At 43.5% G+C, this 16,004-nt stretch overlaps 1 protein-coding gene across 2 annotated transcripts in view; it reads left to right on the forward strand.

The window, feature by feature from the left end:
• Positions 1 to 16,004, forward strand: part of FRMD6 (FERM domain containing 6) — a 69,632-nt gene that overhangs the window by 22,440 nt on the left and 31,188 nt on the right. For both annotated transcript variants that reach the window (XM_073577905.1, XM_073577906.1), the window contains 2 exons: positions 15,201 to 15,443; positions 15,519 to 15,609. In XM_073577905.1, the coding sequence (XP_073434006.1) occupies positions 15,345 to 15,443; positions 15,519 to 15,609 (190 nt within the window). In that variant the 5' untranslated portion in view covers positions 15,201 to 15,344. The remainder of the gene's footprint in view (positions 1 to 15,200; positions 15,444 to 15,518; positions 15,610 to 16,004) is intronic.

Below are 16,004 nucleotides of genomic sequence, written 5' to 3' on the forward strand. Positions count from 1 at the left end.
AGTTGTCCCTTGGTTGTCCAAAGATCTGTGACCTCTGCCACCAGCGTTTTCAGATGGGAATTTTTTTTAATAATTCTTCAACAAGGGCCCTCTGGTACTGCACCATTTTAGTAGACCTGTCTGCCTCTGGAATAAGAGATAGAAAGTTTTAATTGTAGCGTGGGTCTAGAAGTGTCACCAACCAGTAATGACTGACACCCAAAATTTTGAGAATACGAGGGTCACTGGAAAGGCAGAGTAACATAAACTCAGCCATATGTGCCTGACTGCTAACAGGCAAGACTTCTGTCCTCACCAAGAGGATGACTGACCATGCTCTCTTTCCTGTCCTCAGGCCATCCACACTGAACAGTCTAGAGCACATGAAAGTAGCTCCTGTTCCTCCTCCTCCTCCTCCTCTTCCTCATTGTCACCCAATCCACCTTGGCATGAGATGAGGCTGGGCTGTGTGTGATCACCCTGTATGGTTCCTTGCTCCGTCTCATCAATCTCCGCCCGCAATGCATCCTCTTTGATTGTGAGCAGAGAGCATTTCAGAACACAGAGAAGTGGCCTGGTTACGTTAATTATGGCATCATCGCCACCCACCATCTTGGTGGAGCCCTCAAATGACACAATTTGCAGCCCACAGATAGATGAGGCGTGTGACAGAGATACCACACTGTAAAATATATGGCCTGTATTTTTATTTTTATTTTTTTACAGGAAAATAGTGTCAAGAACTAGAGTAGCACACAGCAAAAACAGTTGAATGGAGGCCTCAAATGTCACAATTTGTAGCCCACAGATAGATGAAGCGTGTGACGGAGATAATACCACACTGTAAAATATGTGCAATTTTTGTATGTGCCATTCCCGGTGACACCAATCTACCATGCGTTACCTAAAATTCACAAGAACATTTTCCCACCAGTGTTTCGACCAGTCATTTCAGGTATAGGGTCGTTAACAGAAAGATTAGGAGCGTGGATAGATCATCTACTGCCACCAATGGTAAAGGATATTCCTGGGTTTATTAAAGACACTAAATAAGTGATACAAACCATTGAAAAATTTTGAGTGGGAAAATAACATGACTTGGATTACTGCAGATGTGGTAGCACTATACCACTCAATACCCCGCAAAAAAAGCTTGGAAGCTTTAGAATATTTCCTAAAAAACTATAGCGGTTTAAAACAAGAAATCCAAACCTTTGCCATCCAAGCTGTAGATTTTTTATTAACTAAAAACTATTTTTCCTTTAATAAAGAGTTCTATATCCAGAAAAGAGGCATCAGTATGGGGGGGCGGGGAGGGATTTTCCCCTTCGCTGGCCAATCTTACAATGGCGCTATGGGAAGAAAAATGTTTTCCATTACGAATTCATACTACAATGGATGGGGAGGTATATTGATGATTTTTTGTTTGTGTGGAGGGTAAGTGAGGTGGAAGCAAATGGATTTGTACAGTATATGAATACTAATACTTTCAATCTCAATTTTACATACACATACAATAAGTATAGAATCAACTTCCTAGATGTCACTTTATCAGTGGAGAAAGACAAGAATAAAGTTCTCATCATTCCCTTCAGGAAAGACACAGACAGTAATACGATTCTCAGAGCAAGTTCAAGCCATCCTGCCCATGTAGTGAGTAATATTCCCAAGGGAGAATTTATAAGAACAAGGAGAAATTGCTCAAACACCGCTGCATTGGAAAAATGGATATAGTGCAAAAACGTTTGGTGGAAAGGGCACAAACAAAAGTGACTAGAAAAAAATAAAAAAAAGTGATCTTGACAAATAGAGAAAATTTCATTGCAAATAAAACCAAAGAGAAATCAGGAGATTATAAGAATATCACATTTAGTACACAATATAGCACAGAGTATAATGAGATTACAAAAATCATTAAAAAAATATGTCCCCATGTTGAACCAAGATGAAAAATTGAGAAAAATCATAGATACAAACACAATTAGATATGTAGCAAAAAAAGCAACCGCAATTTGGTTCTATGGTATCACCAAGTCTCTTTTTGAAAAATCAGGACGAATAAAAGCAGACATGGTTGGAAATAAAAGGTTTTTACAGATGTGGACACACGGTGTCTGTAAAGCACTGAATTTCCTTCCTTTTCCACAGGTATGACATATAAAAAAAATTAATTTATGAATTGTAATGCGAAATGAGTGCCGGCGGTAGCGCCGGTTGTTGATGTGAGAGACTCGTGCGAGTTTCTCGCGTCACACACGGTAGTGTGATCGCGGTCTAAGACTTCTAAACAGATATACAGATGCAACTCCGTGATTAAGACCTGTACAGGTCGAAACATGTTGGTTTCTATGCCTTTTTTACAATCATGAGTGTATCCAAACTGCCTGACCTTTTCACTACCTGTTTTTAACATGAAGAAATAAATAGAAGTTTTTTTTAAGAAACTTTGGATTTCCTGGGATCATTTGTCCAAAGAGGCGCTGGATGTTAGCTATTTGTTTCACTGTAAAATATATGGCCTGTATTTTTTTCTTTTTACAGCAAAGCGGTGTTACTAACTAGGGTAGCACGCAGCAAAAACAGTTCAATGTAGGCTTGAAATGCCACATTTTTTCGCTCAGATAGATGAGGCGTGTGATGGAGATACCAGACTGTAAAATGTGGCCTGTATTTTTATTTTTTTACAGAAAAATAGTTTCAAGAACTAGGGTAACACACAGCCAAAGCAGTTGAATGGAGGCCTCAAATGCCACAATTTGTAGCCCACAGATGATGAGGCGTGTGACGAAGATACCTCACTTTGCAATATCTGGCCTGTATTTTTGTTTTTGGCCAGTAAAATTGTGTCAATAAGTAGGCTAAGACGCAAAGAAAATAAAATTCTATGGAGGCCTGAAATGGCACAATTTTGAGAGCAATGATATGCAATCCGTGTGGCGTACAAAACCCCGTGGAAAATATCAGCCCTTTAGCTAAACATTTTTTGCCAGCAAAATGGTGTCAAGAAATTGTATAAGACACTACAAAAACATTTTACAGTAACACAAAAATGGCAAAGTTTTTTTGTGCACTCAGATGTGATCGCTGGGATGGGCAAACACATTTAAAATAGCTAGATCTTCACGATGTACTATGAAAAGGATCTGACTGTATTCTGCTGTGTCAACAAGCAAATGGAGAAAAAAAACAAGTGCTCTGGATTGCTTTTGAATAAAGGTACATTTCCACGTACCGTAATCAGTGCACTTTGGACGGAGCGGAAACCCCGCTCCGCCCAAAGCCCCGCCCCCTTCTGTACGCGCGGTGGTTCCGGATGTGCTCATTGAACACATCCGGAATCGCCGCAGCATATTCATAGAGTAGGCTGTTTACGTTGCGGAGACTGAGCGTCTCCGCAAGGTAAACAGACATGCTGCGGGCTAAAAAGATGCGCCACATGTCCGGTTTAGCAGGTGTGTCACCCGCGTATTCGGACGCATAATGGAGACGGGATTTCATAAAATCCCCTCCACTATGCTGGAACATCTGGCCGCTGCAGATTAAATGCTGCGGTAGGATGCAGCATTCAATCTGCAGCAAATACTGAATGTTTCCGCTACGTGGAAACATGCCCTAAAATAATCAGGATTAAAATACCCCAAAAAATATTCCTGGCCACCGATACCTGGGTCTATGTATATACGGTCAATATACACTGCGTTCCAAATTATTATGCAAATTGGATTTAAGTGTCATAAAGATGTAATTTTTTGTTTTTCAAATAAACTCATAGATGGTATTGTGTATCAGGGCTCTTTGGATCACTGAAATCAATCTCAAATGCCTGTGATAATTAGTTTACCAGGTGAGCCCAATTAAAGGAAAGCTACTTAAGAATGATGTTCCACATTATTAAGCAGGGCACAGGTTTCAAGGAATTTAGGAAAGAAAAAGGATCTCTCTGCTGCTGAAAAGCATCAAATAGTGCAATGCCTTGGTCAAGACATGAAAACATTAGATATTTCCCAAACATTTAAATGTGACCATAGGTACTGTTAAGAGATTTGTGGTTGATTCTGAGCACAGACATGTTTGTGCTGATAAAGGCAGAATGAGGAAGGTTTCTGCCAGGCAAGTTCATCGGATTAAGAGAGCAGCTGCTAAAAAGCCATTACAAACCAGCAAACAGATATTTAAAGCTGCTGGTGCCTCTGGAGTCCCTCGAACCTCATGGTGTAGGATCCTTCAAAGACTTGTGTGGTGCATAAACCTACTATTTGGCCACCCCTAAAAAGTGTTCACAAGCAGAAATTGTAGCAGTAGGTCCAGACATACATGAAGACTATTTTTCATACAGTCTTGTTTACTGATGAGTGTCGAGCAACCCTGGATGGTCCAGATGGATGGTTGGTGGATGGCCACTATGTCCCAACAAGGCTGCGACTTCAGCAAGGAGGAGGAGGAGTCATGTTTTGGGCCGGAATCATGGGGAAATAGCTGGTAGGGCTCTTTAAGGTTCCTGAAGGTGTGAAAATGACCTCTGCAAAGTACTGTATATAGAGTTTCTGACTGACAGCTGTCTTCCATGGTATAAAAAGCAGAAATGTGCCTTCAGGAGCAAAATCCTCTTCATGCATGACAATGCACCATCTCATGCTGCAAAGAATACCTCTGAGTCATTGACTGCTATAGGCATAAAAGGAGATAAACTCATGGTGTGGCCACCATCTTCCCCTGACCTCAACCCTGTAGAGAACCTTTGGAGTATCATCAAGCAAAAGATCTATGAGGGAGGCAGTTCACATCAAAACAGCAACTCTGGGAGGCTATTCTGACTTCATGTAAAGAAATCCAAGCAGAAACTCTCCAAAAAATCCCAAGTTCAATGGATGCAAGAATTGTGAAGGTGATGTCACAGAAGGGTTCCTATGATAGCATGTAACTTGGCCTGTTAGGATGTTTTGGAGTTAAATAGCTTTTTTGTTCAGTGAATGTGACCTCCTAATGCTGCATTTCCACAAATGAACATTTTCAGTTCTTTAAAACAGATCAAATGTTTAGAAATTCTACTGTGCCTAATAATTTGGAACAGTGCAATTTGAGTTTTTATTCATTTTGGAGATTATACTGTTATCATTGGGAGGTTTCTTCAATAAAATTTGATGTATACTCTAACGGGTGATGACTTTTATTAGACTGACTGTCATTTGTACTGACTATTTAGGAAAATCATAGAAAAATATAATTTGCATGGTAATTTGGAACACAGTGTATGTAATAGTCAGCAGACAGTAATGGAATGGACCCTCTTGATGTATGCAATAAAGTATGCCACATGCAATGCCTGCCTGACGAGCACTGATGTCTGTATACCCATATACACTGCCTGCCTTGCACTGATATGTATATGTACCTAGCACTGCAATCTATATACCCCGTAATTAGTCCTTAGAAGGACTGTTGATTTAGCTGGATTTGTTGATTCAATTATGGTATACCCATAGTAACTGTATACCCAACCTATTCTGTCCCTATCACTGCAGCAACTCTCCCTACAATGGTGATTCTGGAGCTGACTGGGACAAGTAGGGCGGCGCCAGGTCTGATATAGACCTGATGATGCTGTGCGGCCAGCCAATCACTGTAATGCCACAAACAACATGGCTGCAGCATTACAGTGTCTGGCAGACAGTCCCTGCAATATTGATTGGCGCTCTAAAGAGTGCCAGACATGCAGGGTGGGGACCCAAGCTCCCGCTGAATAATCCCTGAAATGCTCGGCGCTCGCCAAGCACCGCGAGTACAGCGATGCTTTGGGGAGTACCGAGCATTACAGAGTATGCTCGCTCATCACTAATAGCCATGTCAGTCACATGGCTACTAAGCAGGCAAGGTGTTGCTCACTGCTTTTTTTATCAGATTTTTTAAATAATACATTTGATTGGAGGATACTTTGAAGTAAGTACATTTTTCATTGCCATTAGGGATGATGTTTTGTAGCCTCAAGCTGATGCAAATCTACAACCCCCAGCATGGTATGACAGCTGCAGGCAACAGATGTGGTCAACCATTATAGTGGCCTCATGGTTTCCCCCCAGATTTCTGCACAGACAAGGTCACATTAATCAATTATTTTCCCTGAGACTTTACGATCTTTGTTGTTGCATCAGGGGTCAAAGGATAGGGTACCGTTACACTAAGCGATGCACCAGCGATCCCGACAACGATATGGATCGCTGGTGCATCACTAAGTGGTCGCTAGTGAACTGCCACACAGGCAGATCTCACCAGCGACATAGCAGGGGTCGGGGGTCGTTACTTACCTGTCAGACGCGGCGATCCTGACGTCCTCCCGCATGCGTCGCTCGTCGGCGCCATAGGAAGCCCAGCAGGAAGCGCCCGACGAGAAATGATCCAGGATGTTCTCGCGCGACCAGTGATGAGCAGCGGGGGAGCCGGTCGGAGGTAAGTATCAGACATAGCGATATCGCTAGCAATATCGCTGCTACATCACAAAATCGGTGACGTTACAGCGATATTGCTAGCAATATCGCTGTGTGTAACGGGGGCTATAGACCGTACAGGTCAGACCCCAGGTCAGGAGGGCACCCGCATTACACATGTCTGAATGTGGCCTAAATTTGATTACTAACACCCCAAGTGCCACATACTATGACTGATTGTAGGTGCAGCCGAAAATCTATAAATCCACCCTATTATACCAACAGCCGCCATTAATAGTGCTTGCCCACATGCATAATACACCAGCTGGGCAATGCTCGCTGCCGTAGTAATCAGATTTTTTTTTTTTTTTAAAGTGTGGTAGGGGCCAGGATTGGGGGGGGTGGACCACTGCTTACCCTGTTCGTACACCGCAGACACCAGGCGACTCAAAGGATGAGGCGGAGACAGATTTCACATGTAACAGTTCCGGATTTATTCGTCGTTCTCCTGACGACCACCAAACACGCACCGCAGCTTCTTCACATTGTCTCCAGGCCCGGGTACCGGCACCTTCGTTCCAGTCACAGTAACGCACCTCGCGGGTCTTTCACTGGGGGCTGTCCTAGACCAATCTACCCCAGCGCTTCACCTGTCCGAGGTCGTCGTCCAGTCGGTACCCCCCGGGGCCTCGTCTGTCCTGTGGTCCGTCTGGTCAGGGCCACCCCCCTGTCTCCTCTCTGTCCGTCCCCTGGCCGAGCTCTTCTCTCTTCCCTGTCGTCTTCTGAGCTCCTCCCGGGACTAAACTAAACTCGAGCCCCGCCTACTACTATTTATCCACTCTCTCACAGGGGAATTCCCCTCCTGGGCACCTATCTCCCCGCCCCCCATGACTAAGCATATCCTGAGCCATAAGCTGATGTACAGTCCTGCACCACTCTCCCCTGCCATCTTGTGGTCATTTCTCAGTACTACACCCTCCTATTCTGCCTTTCCTAGCTGTCACCCTTCTATCCTGTCAATCTCCGTCTTTGGTGTACAAACCGTCCCCTCCTACTGCCAGTCACGTCTGTCCGTCAAGTCCCCTTCCCCACACTCCTCCCTCCTTTTGTCCATTGTCGTCCTGACAATCATCCTACCTACGTCGTTCTAAAGCTTATCCACAGTCTGTTGTCGGACTGGTCGTTGGCCACACCCGCCACCCACGGAAGCCGAACTAAACCGGGAGCACCATGCTCTGAGCAGCCTACCGCTACTCGCCAGCGCGCACGCCAAGTGACAACGTCTTTCGGGTGTACAAACCGTCCCCTCCTACTGCCAGCCACGTCTGTCCGTCAAGTCACCTTCCCCACACTAGGATGCATGCAGTTAGAAGTTAATGCTCATTAATCATTTGTAACAGAGTCTCAAAACCAGTCGTCTCAAGCTACTGCAAATCTACAACCCGTCTATCAAGAGAATGCTGGGAGTTGTCGTTTTGGCACAGCTGCAGACTTATAGGGTGGAAATTTCCGTGGTGATTCCTAACATGTCCAGTATTTCTGTCTATTATGTATAATCCTAACTAGTGCTGAGCGGCCGTGCTCAGATAAGGCGTTATCATGCTCGGGTGCTAACAGAGTGACTTCGGCATGCTCTAATAATGTGTTTGGGTCCCCACGGCTGCATGTCTCGAAGCTATTCGACAGCTGCAACACATGCAGGGATTGCCTGTTTGTATTGTCTCATGATCCTGTCTTCAGGAGCACACTGCTCTCCTGTCTTCTGCTTGCCGGGGGTAGTGCGCTCTTGATGGTTAACAGTTAATGCTGATGGCATAGCTAAGTCGCTGGGCCAAAGTGTGTGCTCTCCCATGCTGTAAGTCTAGGTAGGTTTGCCTCTGTAACAAAGGTGGAGCACAGAGGCGGTAATCCATTGCAAGTGTGTTCTCCTTGCCTGGAGAACCTTCCACCAATGATAAACTGCAGAGGTAGCCGGTAACCTAGGCAATAAACTACAGTGCCTACAAGTAGTATTCAACTCCCTGCAGATTTAGCAGGTTTACACATTCGGAATTAACTTGGCATTTGGACTGTAGATCAGCCTGGAAGTGTGAAATGCACTGCAGCAAAAAGAATGTTATTTCTTTGTTTAATTTTTTTTTAAATTGTGAAAAGTTTATTCAGAGGGTCATTTATTATTCAACCCCTCAAACCACCAGAATTCTGTTTGGTTCCCCTAAAGTATTAAGAAGTATTTCAGGCACAAAGAACAATGAGCTTCACATGTTTGGATTAATTATCTCTTTTTCCAGCCTTTTCTGACTATTTAAGACCCTCCCCAAACTTGTGAACAGCACTCATACATGGTCAACATGGGAAAGACAAAGGAGCATTCCAAGGCCATCAGAGACAAGATCGTGGAGGGTCACAAGGCTGGCAAGGGGTACAAAACCCTTTCCAAGGAGTTGGGCCTACCTGTCTCCACTGTTGGGAGCATCATCCGGAAGTGGAAGGCTTATGGAACTACTGTCAGCCTTCCACGGCCTGGACAGCCTTTGAAAGTTTCCTCCCGTGCCGAGGCCAGGCTTGTCCGAAGAGTCAAGGCTAACCCAAGGACAACAAGGAAGGAGCTCCGGGAAGATCTCATGGCAGTGGGGACATTGGTTTCAGTCAATACCATAAGTAACGTACTCCACCGCATTGGTCTCCGTTCCAGACGAGCCCGTAAGGTACCTTTACTTTCAAAGCGTCATGTCAAGGCTCGTCTGCAGTTTGCTCATGATCACTTGGAGGACTCTGAGACAGACTGGTTCAAGGTTCTCTGGTCTGATGAGACCAAGATCGAGATCTTTGATGCCAACCACACACGTGACGTTTGGAGACTGGATGGCACTGCATACGACCCCAAGAATACCATCCCTACAGTCAAGCATGGTGGTGGCAGTTGTTTCTCAGCCAAGGGGCCTGGCCATCTGGTCCGCATCCATGGGAAGATGGATAGCATGGCCTACCTGGAGATTTTGGCCAAGAACCTCCGCTCATCCATCAAGGATCTTAAGATGGGTCGTCATTTCATCTTCCAACAAGACAACGACCCAAAGCACACAGCCAAGAAAACCAAGGCCTGGTTCAAGAGGGAAAAAATCAAGGTGTTGGAGTGGCCTAGTCAGTCTCCTGACCTTAACCCAATTGAAAACTTGTGGAAGGAGCTCAAGATTAAAGTCCACATGAGACACCCAAAGAACCTAGATAACTTGGAGAAGATCTGCATGGAGGAGTGGGCCAAGATAACTCCAGAGACCTGTGCCGGCCTGATCAGGTCTTATAAAAGACGATTATTAGCTGTAATTGCAAACAAGGGTTATTCCACAAAATATTAAACCTAGGGGTTGAATAATAATTGACCCACACTTTTATGTTTAAAATTTATTAAAATTTAACTGAGCAACATAACTTTTTGGTTTGTAAGATTTATGCATCTGTTAATAAATCCTGCTCTTGTGTGAAGTTTGAAGGCTCTAACTTATTTGCATCTTATCAAACCTGCTAAATCTGCAGGGGGTTGAATACTACTTGTAGGCACTGTATATATAAACTATAGAATTAAGAATCCCTCCATTCTTCAGGACACAGAGGGTTTTGCAAAGTTATTGTTGCTTTAATTGCATAAGACAGCCCCTCTAATCAGTGACTAGGACCCGGCTAGACTGCCATGATGTGGGGAGGGAGAGGGGGCTGTGGACGACTCTTGTAGGAATATGAGTTCCTGAGTCAGATCAGGTTACTTAATATGAGATATTAACATAATTACTAAGTCATGTTCTTCATCACATCCTCATGTAGAGATGCCCCGGACTCATTTGGATATGGAAACGCGTTGCGTGCAACATCAGGTCGCCAATGGATTAATGGATAATTAAGGGCAAATGTGACGAGGTGCTGCGATAGTCACCACTGCGATCGGGTGTAAGGCGCCATTAGTAAGTTGTCAAGTATGTCGTCCTAATCTCATGATGGCCGCAGCAATTTGTTCCTTTGGTGCGGCACATTTGTTGGGACTTGTTGCATTTGATAACATCTATTACATGCCCGGCGAGCTCTACTTCTGCGTGCTAAGCAGAAGTTGGACAGTTTTTCTTGTAGAGCGGGGAATGGGGCACAATTTACAAAAAAATAATACATATAATCAGCACAGAGTTATACGTCATTCAGGGTTTGTGGAAAGCTGGGTAACCACCACTAGGGACATTATATTGCAGTTTAATTTAGTTTTGACCTATTTCTGTTACCCCAAAAAATTGTCTTTTTTTTCTGCAGCACAATTGCTTTCGCAGAGAGGGATATTACCTGTACATGGGGTATATGCACTTCCAGTGGTCGGGCCATGTTAGAGGTTGTAGTGTCTATCTATAGAGTACATTTGCAGTAAGCTCATGCTGGATGTTGTAGTGTTTTCAGTGATTTAAAAAGTCCAGTGATCAGTCCTGACTATCGACTCTCTATAACAGATTCCTTGCACTAAGCACATTGTTTTTTTCCTCCCTGGGGAAAAAAAAATTCTGCTTGATGCATCAGAAATGAGGAAAAACTTTTGCGCTTACTCACTAAATCTGACATGTCTTCAGATCGCAGGCAGCAGTGGAATGGAAAGATAATGGAAAAAAAAACTTTTGATATTTACACCCGACATATATCCAGCTAATAACATCTGATTATTCACAGCTTGGTAGAAAAACGTCAGTCTCACAGTCAGATGCGAGGTGAAGTTCTCACTCGCTCCTCGCAGCTCCCCAAGATCTGTCTACGCAGCCAGATTTATAATACATTATTTAAAGCCGCTCCTTTATCAAGCTAGAATGTGAGAAGGTGCCGAGAGCAGCAAGAAGTGAGAAAAAAGACAGCACAACACCATTGAGGGTTAACCCCATCAGCACCCTGCGTGTTGTGCTATGATTGGATCAAGTGGCTTAAGATAGGTATTGGTGCTCTATTGTTGAGAATTTAATTTGACTTATTTGACCCCTAACAATTCCTAAAATAAAGTGGTCTGGAGGTAGCAACATATCATACACTGGCAGATCTGCCACACTTTTTTTTGAAGGAGGCATGATTACCCCACTCCAATTATTGGTAGACCTTCCAAATTACCTACAACCAATTCCAGTGGGAGCCAACAGGAGATGTTCTAGAGATCACAGTTGCAGACTGTACTACTAAACCTCTGACTCCAGGTGTATGTGGACCCTTTCCTAATCCACCATTGACTTGCCAAGCATAGATCAAGTTTAGGGAGATCCCCATGGACCTCCAAAGCTCAAAGGGTCCTGACATCTGCCCAGGGTTTGCTTGGTTTTGTCTTCGACCCTACATCCAAGTGGGTGTAGGAAAATATTCGATCTGACTATATAATAATTTAGCTTTCACTGTTACTGCAAAGGTTTGAATGTTGTTCTTGGCTGAGGGCACTGAACACGAGAAACATTATGTAATGTGGGACGATCGCTCCCTAGTTGCTCATTCTGGCAACAGTAACGGGGACTGGATCCATCTTCTCACTGGAGGTTGGGTGTGACCAACAGATGTTCCACTTGTGTGGGAAACCAAAGGGTTGAGGATTAGGGGGCTGAAAACCCACAGCATTAGCCACAAGAACCAAGAGTAATGAGCCTGGCAAAGAATAGTTAAACGTGGCCACATCAGGAAGTGTGAGGAGTCATTTATTCCACCATACTAGTCATCCATGGCCGACATGAAGGATAGCTATAACGAACAGTCAAGGAACATCTCTTTAGGTTCCATGCAAGTTTTCTTTTCCAAAGCTAAAAATGTTTAGATGGTGGATAATATGTGAAATTTACACAATAAGTGTGGATGATGGGGTGTTTTTAGAAATTCTGATGATGTACAAAAAGTTTTCAAATGAAAAACATGGAGGATGTCACAGTATGAGGGTAGAGGATGAGGAGGTCGCAGTATGAGGGTAGAAAAAGGGAAGGTTTCACCATATGGAGGGAGAGAATGAGAAGGTTTCACCGTATGGAGGGAGAGGATGAGGAGGTCTCACCGTTTGGAGGAAGAGGAGGTCTCACCATATGGAGGGAGAGGATGAGGAGGTCTCACCGTATGGAGGGAGAGGATGAGGAGGTCTCGCCGTATGGAGGGAGAGGATGAGAAGGTCTTGCCGTATTGAGGGAGAGGATGAGGAGGTCACAGTATGAAGGTAGAGGATGAGGATGTTCTATGTACCACAGCGGAGAACAAGGAGATCCTACAGTACGTGGAGAGATGTGTACAATTTACATTATAACACTTCAGGATAATGTGTTCTTATCAACCATCGCGAATGACTGGTGTAAAGTGCCATCATTATGATCTTTATATGACCATAAACAACCTGCATTACTATAAATCACCCTAAAACAGTAATTAAAAAACACAGTATACGTAATATTACCAAGAGCATATTTATATCAAGCTGACTGAATGTGGCCTAACAGTATCTCTTTGTCATTGCTCATAAGTCATCCTTTATAACTATTGTCTGAGTCATGTCCATTCACACCTTTCTTCCTCCCACAGTCTCATTGCCTCCTGGTAGTTGTACTGTCTGTCACGTTGAGCTGCGATAATACCCTCACAATAGCATAGTTGAAGAGGCAGCGTCTACTGGAAACAATAAAGGGTGAAATCACTGTGGATGAGAAATAATGTCCTTTCGGTGGTGTGACTTTTACTGGATGCAAAAAAAAAAAAGAGATTACAATCACTCAGAAAGCATAAATATGGAATACGCAGAGTACAATCTGCAGATGCTTCTAAGCCATCGATACCTGAGGGGCTACTATGCTCCATTAGAGGACACCATTATTTATAAATGTCAAATCATGATTTAGAAGGAATTTATTTGGATTTTTGGATTTGACATTTGAGCCCCAAAATATCAGCTACACCTCTGATAACCTTCAAGTAAGGTGCATTAGACCTTGTGTAATACTTGTTGGTCAACGATTTTGAAACTTTATAAAGTTACTACATCATTATGGCCATTTGGTTATTAAGGTCCCAGCTATATAGGGCTCATAGGCAGCATCTGACTTGAGATGTTTACAATCATGTTGGTCTTTCCCTTGTTCCCTATAACTTTTCTCCTCCAACTGTCATCATCCATTATTCATGGTGTTGACTGCACCTCTTAAGTGGATGTGGCCCCCTACATTTCTGAATTTCTGGGCTCCATAGCTGCTCTTATTTCTTGTAGTTCTGCCTATTGGGTATCCTATCGATCTGCCCAAGACTTAATTTAAAACAAAAGCAAATGGCCATGGCCTAGAGATAAAAGCTGACATTGGCATGGACCTAACTGGCTGCCCTACCAGTGCCATGCTGACATTGACTTGACATTTGACATCTCTTCGGGACAGACCTTGAGTCCTCCAAAGCATTGCCAAAAATATTTCTGTTAAACAAACCAAATCCTACAAGTTAAAAACACCCGATGTGTTTGCATAACTTTATTGGACACAACTGGGGATCTGAGCTTCGTCTTCCTTTGAACTTAAGATCATGAATATTCAGCATTCTTTTAGCAAGCATTGGCATTCTGGACATATTCATGTGCGGAAAAGATGTCTTGCTATGTTAAAGGGCAAAAGGGCAAAATATCTCTAGGAAAAAGTTAATAAAATAAAGCATGGGGAAGGCTGCCAACTTCTCAAAAACGGGGTCACCAAAAAGTCAACTGGTTGGGGTTCTGTGGAGTCTTCATGTGTTTGTACAAAAAAGAAAAACACACAGCGATAATAAGCTGAACTATGTCCTTCCTGTTGGATCACCGGGGCTGAAATCAAGGGTTTACCTTCTACAGAGATAGCAGCTACATGGAAAGGACAACGTCTTGTGTTGGATCGATCCACCTTCACCAAGAATGGTGGTAAGTATCCAAATGAGGCTACAGCTGAAAACATGGGAATGGGACTTGTTTGAGGGTCCTACCATTACTTTGCTCAATGATGGGACCATAAACATGCACGGAGTCTCTCTATGGCGGTGGGATGCGAGTAAACAGCATCTCATGGACTTTACCACCTTGAGTTTTTGCTGCCTTAGACTATGCTCTTGCTGCAAAATTGCATTCTTCTTCCAAGCAACAAATGTAATATTTTGAGTACCTGTAGATGGGTGGATAGCTGATGTAAAAAGGTGAGCAGTGACTACATAGCTTCAAAAACATGGGAACTATCGGTTTTTAAAAGATCTTGAGCTCACTGATATTTTGATTTTTATTTACATATGTTGCTCTCTCTTTGTATTGAAAATTCTTAACATGAAAAATAATCCTCTAAATAAGGATCTGCTGGTGATCGACTCATTTTTTTTTTTTTCTAGAGGAAAGCTGCATATTTTCCCTGCAGCAGCCACTACAGGGGAAATGTAGTATTACATTATGGCGCTATCCGACTGAATAGCTGACCATATAAAACGTGATTAATCCAAGTCCTCCAGAAACGGAGGCTCACGTTTTAGTTTCGACTAATCCCCATACCACCTTTAAAGAGAACTTCCTCCTGAAATGTGATAAATGTGAACAATAAAGTTAATATTCTGCTGGGTGACTTCCAATAGTGGCGCTGTTAGAGCTGCCATAAGGGACAACCTGGGTCTACATGGGTATAAAGTGATCCGTTCTGTCCGGCACAGTGAGGTAGAAGGTAATTCAGGGGTCTGGTAGTGTTGGGTTGGAGATGTAATGGCCTCCATTTATTGACTGCCACATATCTGGATACAATAATGAACTCTTGGCATATCTCTGTCTCTTTGTAGTGATAATTCCTTGAGCTGAGAAGAACTTTCTGATGATGATGATGACGGACTATGGGCGATCGGTCAGCGCTGAATATTTGATAGGTCGCAGGGGGCTCGGCGCTGCACAGTGACCTCCCCCTGAAAAAGTGGGCGAAACAAAAAATGAGCAAGCTCGGCTTCCAGAATAACAGAGTCATGCAGGATCGGCGGAGCGTGTGTGTCTTCCTTCCAAGTGATGAGACTCTGAATATCATCATTAATGTAAGTACCCCCCTGAGACATAGTGCATTATGGGAACTTTAGCATCTATAGTTAACATCACGTTGTGCATTCCAGGTTAAAGCACTTTGTCAGGAGTTACTGGATCAGATTTGCGATCTTCTCCAGCTGAAGGATTGCCATCTGTTTGGGCTCAGCGTTATCCAAAGTAAGTGACAGCTCACAGGTCATTTCCCCAAAAATAATCCTATTAAATGTCGCTTGATAAAACAAACCCCAAATCATTAACCTCCTCATTGCTGGGTTACTTTGCATGCATAGAGGTCAGTGCTTACCAGTCTGAACACGTCTGATCTCTCAGTTAGACAAGCCGCTCATATCGCCACACAGGATCGCACCGGCAGCTCTCCCATCATCCCAAACTGACAAGTTCACATACTTTACACAGATAAGATCTTTACTTCTCACCTTTCAGCTACCCAGTACAAAGATAGCGGGAAAGTGAGGGGTAAAGATGTAGAGGCAGGTAATCGCTGTGGAACTGTAATAGAAAGGTCAGAGGGAGGACAAATGCCATAGATATTGCAAAGTCCTAGTGTGCGG

Source organism: Dendrobates tinctorius, unplaced genomic scaffold (assembly GCF_039654945.1).
Source record: "Dendrobates tinctorius isolate UK_male_01 unplaced genomic scaffold, ASM3965494v1 ptg000058l, whole genome shotgun sequence".
Taxonomy (NCBI): Eukaryota; Metazoa; Chordata; class Amphibia; order Anura; family Dendrobatidae; genus Dendrobates; species Dendrobates tinctorius.